The following is a 9111-nucleotide window of genomic DNA, read 5'->3' on the forward strand; positions in this document are numbered from 1 at the left end:
TGGTTCAAATCACAAAAATGCTCAGATCTAATGGCACGTCGATGTTACCATTTCAAAATGGAGGATACAATAGCAGCGCCGGGCAACCTTACATTCCAAAGGTAGATCTTGAGCCCCATCATCATATCTTTGAATTTGTCCGCCTCTAAAACCATTCCGTTTCCACACACAACTTGACGCATCCACCAAGGCGTGAGCTCCACACAGCTCTGTCCCTCAGCCGCCGTAGACCGCCTGGTTGCTGTCCGCTCATGGCAGCCAAGCATGTAATACCTTGCGGCGGCCAATCAGCACTTCATCAGCAAGTAGACAAAGGCAAATCATCACTCGTCTAACCGCCGTCGCGCTCACCCACCCACCCCTGCCCCGCGCTCCGTCGCGTAGCCCGCAGCTCGTCTCGTCCGTCCGCTCTCGGGCCCGCTCCTCCACCAACGGGCCCCACCTCCCAAGGCGACGGCCACCGCGCGTATCGCTGCGGCCACTCAGAGCGTGCCATGGAGGACGCCGTCACGTGCGCGCGCCGCGCGGGCGCATAAATATTCGCGGCCCCGCGGCGCGTCAGTGGCACGCACGCGGACGCTGCCGCTCGCGATATTTGCGAGAGGGAGGGGCCGACAGGCAGAGCGGCAGAGGACGAGGAGGGAGTAGCGTCTGTCGTGATGCTGCTGCGGAGCGCGTCCTCCCCGCTGCTCAACTGCGTACGTGCGCCGGCTGCGGCGGTGGTCGAGCACCTGGCGGTAGTTTCGCCGTTGCTGTCACCGGCGGTGGCGGCGGCGCCGAGGCAGGGGGCGGTGCTGTGCCGCGCCATGTCCGAGGGGGACCTGGCGGCGCCGCTCGTCCCCAGGAAGGACGAGGGACACGGGAGGGCACTGCCGAGGCTGTCGGCGTCCTCGTCGTCGTCCACCTCCATCTCCCTCGAGGAGGACGACAGCGAAGGCCAGGAGGAGGATGAGGAGACCGTGGTCGCGGTCGCCGCGGACGTGTCGCTGCCGCTGCGGCGGCTGCTGACGAGCACGGGGCTGGACGTGTCCGCGGCCGCGGCGCGGGAGACGCTGGCGGCGCTCGTGGAGCAGGGCGTCGGGGGCGGCAGCGGGGGCGGGAACGGGAAGGCTCTCGGCAGCAGCGGTGGCCAGGGTGGGGTCGGGGACAGCGGCGACAACCGCGCCGCCACGGACACGCACTACCGGCAGATGATCGAGGCGGACCCGGGCAACTCGCTGCTGCTGGTCAACTACGCCAGGTTCCTCAAAGAGGTGGAGGGGGACGCCGCGAGGGCGCAGGAGTACTGCGAGCGCGCCATCCTCGCCAGCCCCGGCGACGCCGAGGCGCTGTCGCTCTACGCGGGCCTCGTTTGGGAGACCAGCCGCGACGCTGGCCGCGCCGACGACTACTACAGCCGCGCCGTCCAGGCCGCGCCCGACGACTGGTCAGTGACATCGCCGCGCCTCTCCCACCTCTCGGAGCACGCCGCTATATTCAGATCACACTGACAAACAGTGCTCTTGTTTCTGCTGCAGCTACGTCCTGGGCTCCTACGCCGGGTTCCTGTGGGACGCCGAGGAGGACGACGAAGAGAATGACAATTCCGAGCCCTTGCCACCGCCTTCGCTGTTCCAGGGGGCGGTTCAGCATCCTTCCATCACAGCGGCCTCTTAGATGAACATGAACTCGGTCTAGATCTCACCACCGCCTGTGAACGAAGCTGAATCAGGAACTCAGAAGCACAATGCGAGAAACCAGAGCAGCCCCCTACGAGTCACTGACATCGCCGGCCGGCTCCTCGCCGCTTGTGAACTGAATCACGGCATATGTAAAACTGAATCTGGCAGAGCACAAACGCGTAAGCCTCTTAAGGTTTGGCACCTGAAGAATTTGCAGGGCTATGTATAGTAGACATGTAGATTGAGACCCTGCAGAGCTTCTACATGCAGAATGTTTTTTTTTTGAATTTATGCAGAATGTTCTTGGTCACTTGTGTAATGCAGTATCCCTTGTAAAATAAAGGTTTTCCTGCTGCTTCATCAGAATAGAGCATCTTCCAAGAGCAGAAATCAAACTGCAAGAACTAATGCACCCAATCACAAAGCTTTGCAAGGGCAGCAAGGAAATTGACTCGAAGCCCAGGAGATTGGACATGATAAAAAGAAATTTTGCCAACTACAAATACCTCATATGTCAACAGAAACTAAGATAAACAATACACTGGGACACTGGGTCACTTGCCATTCTTCAAACTCCTGGCGATGAGACTAATTTTAGTACATAATACCAGCCAGCAGTTTACTACAGAAATAGCAAAATGTGATAAAGGAAGCTGAGGCACAACTCTCTCCTTCCATTGGAGTCGGCTTGATAGGTTCCTACGCACTGAGTCCAGGTTCATCAGGTGTAACTTGAGCGCGGATCGGCTCTTGGGTAAGACACGTCGATGATGACTTGTTTTCTAGCTCTTCTGCAGATGAAACAGATGCTGCAATGTCAACTTTGGTTGTTTGCTCTGAAGGCAGTTTAGGGAGAGATTTCTGTTGGGGCTTCTTCACTGCATTTGCACCAGGCGCTTTCTTGACACCATTTTGGGAGACCCTTTCATCGAGATTCAGTCGAGCTGAACGAGCTGGAGGATTTGAATTTCCTTCCGTGCCTCCTGAGGATGTGTTCTTGGAGCGACCAAGCTTTGGTGATCTAGCTCTTGTTGCAGGGATCTAAGATCAACAGAAAATAATATAGCATCCTTGAGAAATTAGGATAGAGACATAACCTTTATACCTAGTGGCAAGCTGGCTAAGAAATTTTTAAGTGTGACATAGCTGTAATTGGAAATTCAAAGGCAACAATCCAGTGAAAACAAGACCAGACTAGGCTTTCGGAGCCTTGTAATTTTTTGTTTTCTTATTCGAATAGCTGCTAACTCCAGAAAAATAAGGATTATGGACTTGCAATGAATTTAGCATATAACTATTAATTAGGTTACAAACCTAACAATACAACAAATGGCCCAACTAAAGAAAAGAATAACATGATCATTGGGGGAAATCGTTCATTTTATCTATTAAGCTGTCAATTAAGAATCTCGTTTACATCTGTACAATTACAGAAAATTCAGATGTCCAAAGTGCATGATGAATCTTAAACATTGTATAGGCAAAAGACTGTAATTGGATTTAGCTATTACAAAATATGATATGTTATATTTGAGTACAAGACTGCAAAGCTCTTTCGCTGTACATGTACTACTCAATAGAGTAAAACTTTGTAGCTACAAAGAAAGAAAAGCTCCTTTATTAGCTTGTTAAAGAATATTATACCAAGATTAAGGTTTTCAGTTCAACATGATGGTAAACTGAATTAAAGAACTATTGCATTTTTGTAAGTCATGTTAACACTTAACAGGTAGAAACTTGAAGGATGATTATTTGATTAATATAATATTTTCAAGCAGAATTGTAATGCCGATAATTTTTTCTCTTTAGCAGTAAACTGAGAAATTTTGTGATTTAGCTATAGCATATATCTGCAGCCAGCAATTCAATGAAGGGAAAACAGGAAGAAGAAACTAAGCCATAAGTACGGAGGACAATTACCTTCTTCAACTCAACCTTGGGGGGAGGTGGTTCCTTATAAAAGCTGGGCATTGGCGTTGCCTTGAAATTTAAACTCTTTCTCAGCATTTTGAGTTCAGCTTCTTCAGTTTCCTGCACAGCAGTAACAAACAGATAAAGTCAACATTACATTCAATGTCGCATCAAGCAATATCACTTCCGTAGTAATATGAAAATAGAATAAGGGCACAAACCTTTGATTTTGCCTGCAAGTTGCTTTTCTCCAGTTCCTGTGCATGAATCTTCTCTTCGAGCTTTGAGTAGAACTATATAATTGCAGAATAGTGTAAGCAAAGGAATGGTGCCCATATGTTCTTAAAGTAAAACCAGTGCTAAGTTAACTACAATGAGTTACCTCTCTTCTTTTTTCAGCTCTCTCATCACACTTAAAACTAAATCCATATGAAGGAGTGCTGCCAACCCTTTGAGGTTTCACACTTTCATTTGATTCTTCTTCAATATCCTTTTTGACAGAATGTTGGTTCGATGCCTTCTGAGTTTTCTTCTTCTCTCTGGATTGGAATGAAACACATGATATTGCAAGAAAGTCTTTTATATTTAAGTGCGCTAGGTAAGAGAATAAAATTACGGAGAAAAAAGTATTTAGGGTATGACTTGGATGGAAACATATATATATGTTGCAAGAAAATTGTGTAGAAACTAATGCTAAGACTCGGTTTCACAGCACAGTTTCAATTATCACAAGATGCAAGTCAAAGCAAACAGTAGTAATTCCAAAATGGTAAATGGCAAAGCAAGAACAAATTTTAAAAAATACTGTGTAACTATAAAATGTTTGTGGCACAAACGACAATAAGTGTTCAAATAAATAAGAGGGGGGGGGGGGGGGGGGGGGGGGGGGCTCCTTCGCATGTTTGACGGAACAGACACTTCAAAAAATTCATTAAATTATGCTACACTCTTATGCTACCAAAAAAATGTAGCAAACATAGTTGTACCAATAATTCATAGCATTGTCACACTCAAGGCAATCTAGGCAATAAAAGCTCAACCAACCTAGAAGGAACTAGTTCTCTTTAATTAAAAAATAAGCACCAAAATTCACCCTGACAAGGACTTGACATAGGTGGTCTGGGCGTACGTCCGCACCAACCAACTGAGCTAGGATCAGTTCATTACCATCTGAGTAATAATTAGGCCTGGCTTAATTGGATGCTTAGAGCACCAATTTTGAGTCCAGGATCCAAATGAGGAACAAAAAACATGAAGCAACACAGAATCACAAAGTGAAAATCAAAGAAACAAAGCTTACTTTGAATCCTCAAGTGATGGGCTCTCCTTGGCAACTGGGTGGAAACTGCTCTTTTCGGCCTTCTAATGAAAGCACCAACAACAAAAATGTATAAGGTTCAAACTTCAAACTGCGAAGCCCATAAACATACCTACGAGTACTATAGTAGCAATCATGCATATCACTATAAGCGCTATAAACATATAGATGGGCACATCGTAACTCATAAGCTATAACAAAAAATTAACTTACTTTCTTACTGGCACCAGCATCACCATTGCTCGAAGAGCTATCAACTAGATCTGGATCAGAAACCCGTGCAATGGGCGCCTTAGGATAAGAAGGACTGGGAGAGCTTTTCCTAGCTTGACTCTTATCCCCGCCTCGAGGGCTCTGTCGCTGAGATTTTGTAACAACCTTCGGTGAATGGCCTTGAACCCCCTAGAACACATGAAAATGCCACAAAACATGTGACTGTCAGTAGACCACTGATTGAAGTCACCAGAACTGACAATCTGTAAACGTGAAAAACCTTACCTCAGGAACTCGGGGCTTTATGTCCTGGGATTGCGAGGTGGCTTCCATTTCCACTTCTTCAAGAGGGTTGATCACCTCGCTCTCGCCCGAATGCGCTCCATCAGCCAGCACGTCGTGTTCTTCTGCGTGGCCCTCTACACTATCACTGGGCGGCAACTTCGCCTTGTCCCCGTTGTCAATGCCCATTGCACCAATAGCATCAGTAACCTCCGTACTCGCATCCATGTCACGCTACCGTCTCAGGATTTCTTTAGGCCAGATTAAAAAGAGAACTCGCAAACCATCAGCTTGCACAAGCTATCCGCAATCACCGCAGGATCATGCTATGCCGGTCAGCAAATGAATCCGCATCAAAGTAGACTGAACGCAGAGAAAGAAACATTTGGTTTCAGCGCTCACGGCAAAGCTGAGATTTGCAGAATAACACGAGCAGTCCGTCCAAGAAAGCAAGGGCGTCCTCACCTGCGAGAGAAGGAATCAGCTCCTCAGCCCCTGGCGGATCCGATCTCGGCTCCACCCCAGCGGCGCCCAGTGGGGACGAAGACGGCGAAGAATCCGACCGGAGGGGTAAGGCAGGCACGGTCTCGGCCAAAGGACACCCGGATCTGGATCGAGCAGTGGCTCTTGAGCGCAGGAAAGGAAATGGTAAGGGAAAGGAAAGGAAAGGAAAGGAAAGGTGGCGGCTTTACCTGGCCAGGCGAAACCGATGGGGAGTGCGGCGGCTGAAGTGCGCGCGGGAGGCAAGGAGGGGAGTTGGGCACGGTGAAGGCGGAAGAGCAGCGACGGTGGCGAGAGACTCCGGCGGTGGCGGTGGCGGTGGCGGCGGCGGCGGTAGGGCGCAACGGCGGGAGGGAGACAGCTGGGGCGTGCGTGGCTCGTGCTTTGTCTGGGTTTCCGGGAGGTGGTTTCGAATTTCTACTTGGACCTTTCTGCGTTCCGGCCGGCTTATCAGTTATTTCTCTCAGGGTGAATCAGCTTCGGTCGGCTTAGCCGACTTTAATATCAGTCAAACACATCCTTTCTGCTTTCAGTGTTTTTCCTTCTATATTTGTTTACCTCCAGTTTGGTCTTGTTATATGGTTTTTTTTTTGTCTGTTCCTGCTGTTTATGGGTTGTTTTGTTGGATTAGATGTGATATTTACTGTTTGTTTGTTTTATGGTTATACAATCTTAGGTGTTATTTGGTTCACATTTATGTAACTTAATATTATAGTGCTAAACCATAGTTGAAAGTGCATTTGTCCCCTACGTAGGTTTTGGTGTATTGATGACATTCAAATTAGAGACTAATGAGATACATGGCAGCTTTAGTCCCTTAAAAGTTTCAGAGTTGATATAAGATGAAATGGTATCCCTCAGATTCTTCAAGTACAAATGGCGGACGAACTCAAAACGCTCATCAAGTTTAAATTTCATGCTTTTGAGTTTAGGTTTGCCGCACTATTAAGAGGGATGCAAATTTAGGTGGTTTGATGAAGATAGGGTACTCAAGTATAAAATTAAAATCAAAAGAAAGACACTCTAGCACTTCACAATCACGTAGAATATCTTTTCGAGACTTTTGGTGTCGAAAGTCCTGACGTAAGTCGGAACTCCCGACGGTCGGAAGTCACGACTCAGGTCGGAAGTCCTGATGCCCAGTCACTTAGCCTACGTGGTGACTGTGGTCGTCGAAAGTCTCGACTCAGGTCGAGAGTCCCGACACCTGGACACTTGGCTAGCTACTGACTGCACTCGTCGGGAGTCCCGACGGTCGAAACTCCCAACGTAGATCTAAACGGTTAGATTTCTGCTATGAGTATAAATAGCTCTCTCCTCTCTTCTAACCGTTACCCACTCATTCGTTGCCACCAACCTTCATCCAAAACAGCTCCCAAGCATTCAAGGCTCTCATCTCCTCTCCCATTTGCTCCTAACTTTGATTCTCCCAAGGATTTGAGTGATAGGAGAGTAGATTAAGTGAGAAAATCACATTGGCAAGCTTGAGCACTTGGTTTCTTCATCAAGCCAGTTGGATTTGCGTCTATTACTCTTGGGGCTTTGCCCCTAGCCGGCTAGGCGTCACCCAAGAGCTTCCATCTTATGGAAGAGCCTTGGAAAGTTTGTATTATCCTTGATTTCTGAGTGAAAAGCTCAAGTGACCTTTGTGGTTGCTTTGAGAGAGGCAAGGAGGTGAAACAGACGCCGACCTTTGTGGTTACCTCAACAACGAGAACGTAGGAGCTCCTTTGTGGGGTTGTCGAACCTCGAGATAAATCCTTATATCTCGCGTGCTTGTTGTTGTTGTGTTTGCTTGAGATTACTTGTATTTGTTTGTCTCTCTCTCCCGAACTTCATCTTAGGGTTTGGACTCGATCTACGATTTGAAGGCATTTCAACGTCAAGGGAGTGACCCAACATCTACATCAAACCACTAGGAAGTGAGGTTGTAAGATTATTTATCCGCAAAGTTAAATTTGGCACTGCTTTTGTAGTTCACGTAGGCGTCGGGACTTCTTACAGTTTGTGTCGGAACTTCTGATGACGTCGGGAGTTCCGACCCAAACTGTCGGGACTTCCGACAGTGGCTGACAAATTTGAACTTAGCATTTGCAGTAAATTTTTAGATATGTCTATTCACCCCCCTCTAGGCATTGTTAGATCCTTTCAACAGCGCTAGATCTTGTTTGGTTTTGTGGCTCCGAGAATCACATCTTGCCTCAAAAAATCGAGTAGCACATGTCCAAATACAGGAAAAAATTTGCTATATCACGTCTGCAGCCCGCATTTGCTGTAGACGGACTCTCAACGATTGACACGTTGACACCCAACGCATCTGAGGCACGTGATGAACTGATGCTCGCCTCCTCCTTTACCACGCTCGGCTTGGCTTCATCAGGCTCAAATCACGCTCGGGTTGGCTCCATCCTAGGCAATCATGGTTTCTCGGTCCACATCTGCTCGCTCATCTCACACGTCGCGATTATATCATATCTGGGCAACCGCCAGCTCTAGTCCTTGCGCCGCCATCTGCATGGACGATGCAGCCGGCATGACCAAAGAAGGAGGCCAAGAAGAGACCATGGACGATGCAGCCAGCATGATAGGAGGAGGCCAGGAAGAGAACCTATCGCCTTCCCAAGATGATGCAGAGGTAGTCGAAGAGGGCTAAACAAGGTGGATCCATAAAGCTGCTCCAAACAACGTATGCGCCCATCGCGGATGCAGCGACAGCGACAAGGAGAACAACTACCGTGATGGAGGTGGTGGCATGAGCAAATGCAAAGGTGGCGACGGAGTCCGACTAGCCGAGCACGCCGCAAGCTGCTAGCATCACTATGTAGGAGCCACACCTCGTAGGACGGAATGGTGAAGCCAAGAGTGATTTGAGCCTGATGAAGCAAGCCACGCGTGGTAAAGGAGGAGCTGAGCGTCCGTTCGTCGTGTGCCTCGGATGCATTGCGTGTCGACGTGTTGATCGCTAAGAGTCCATCTATAGCAGATGTGACTACAAACGCGGTGTAGCGAATTTTTTCCCCAAATACGAGTGTGTACAAGTTCGTTATCGCTCCCAGACCTCCATAATCGGAAAAAACGGTGGCAACACGTGATGCACCTCCGTGAAGGTCAATATAGAGGTAGATGGCCTAGTGCCTTGTTCGGTTACAATCTTTGTTTTGGCAATCGACCGTAACAGAACCAAACAAATTGCATAATTGCTTGATCTTATTCCATTCTTGTCGC

General features: G+C 48.2%; 2 protein-coding genes across 3 annotated transcripts; one reads left to right on the top strand and one right to left on the bottom strand.

Annotated features, from left to right (window-relative positions):
- Positions 1-560: 560 nt before the first annotated feature.
- On the top strand, positions 561-2027 carry LOC136519937 (uncharacterized). The gene is made up of 2 exons (XM_066513318.1): positions 561-1426; positions 1518-2027. The coding sequence occupies exons 1-2, from the start codon at positions 660-662 to the stop codon at positions 1654-1656; spliced, it is 906 nt and encodes a 301-aa protein (XP_066369415.1). The 5' UTR covers positions 561-659; the 3' UTR covers positions 1657-2027.
- An 81-nt stretch (positions 2028-2108) lies between these two features.
- Positions 2109-6347, bottom strand: LOC136519936 (protein WVD2-like 5). 2 transcript variants are annotated; one of them, XM_066513316.1, is made up of 9 exons: positions 6078-6347; positions 5851-5993; positions 5389-5748; positions 5104-5292; positions 4873-4934; positions 3955-4111; positions 3794-3865; positions 3582-3692; positions 2109-2702 (listed from the first exon to the last, which is right to left on the bottom strand). In XM_066513316.1, exons 3-9 carry the CDS (start codon positions 5611-5613, stop codon positions 2361-2363), a joined length of 1158 nt encoding a protein of 385 aa, XP_066369413.1. In that variant the 5' UTR covers positions 5614-5748; positions 5851-5993; positions 6078-6347; the 3' UTR covers positions 2109-2360. The 2 variants fall into 2 exon arrangements, with proteins under 2 accessions (XP_066369413.1, XP_066369414.1); XM_066513317.1 differs by having other exon boundaries at positions 5851-6011.
- Positions 6348-9111: the final 2764 nt, after the last annotated feature.

The sequence above is a fragment of the Miscanthus floridulus genome, chromosome 18 (assembly GCF_019320115.1).
Source record: "Miscanthus floridulus cultivar M001 chromosome 18, ASM1932011v1, whole genome shotgun sequence".
Lineage (NCBI taxonomy): Eukaryota > Viridiplantae > Streptophyta > Magnoliopsida > Poales > Poaceae > Miscanthus > Miscanthus floridulus.

Excerpts from the sequence above, each read along its gene's own strand:
- LOC136519937 (XM_066513318.1), top strand. The coding sequence starts at position 660 with ATGCTGCTGCGGAGCGCGTCCTCCCCGCTGCTCAACTGCGTACGTGCG. Across the intron at positions 1,427-1,517 it reads CAGGCCGCGCCCGACGACTG|CTACGTCCTGGGCTCCTACG; the intron begins GTCAGTGACATC and ends TTTCTGCTGCAG.
- LOC136519936 (XM_066513316.1), bottom strand. The coding sequence starts at position 5,613 with ATGGATGCGAGTACGGAGGTTACTGATGCTATTGGTGCAATGGGCATT. Across the intron at positions 5,293-5,388 it reads TAAAGCCCCGAGTTCCTGAG|GGGGTTCAAGGCCATTCACC; the intron begins GTAAGGTTTTTC and ends CATGTGTTCTAG. Across the intron at positions 3,693-3,793 it reads ACTTGCAGGCAAAATCAAAG|GAAACTGAAGAAGCTGAACT; the intron begins GTTTGTGCCCTT and ends ACTGCTGTGCAG.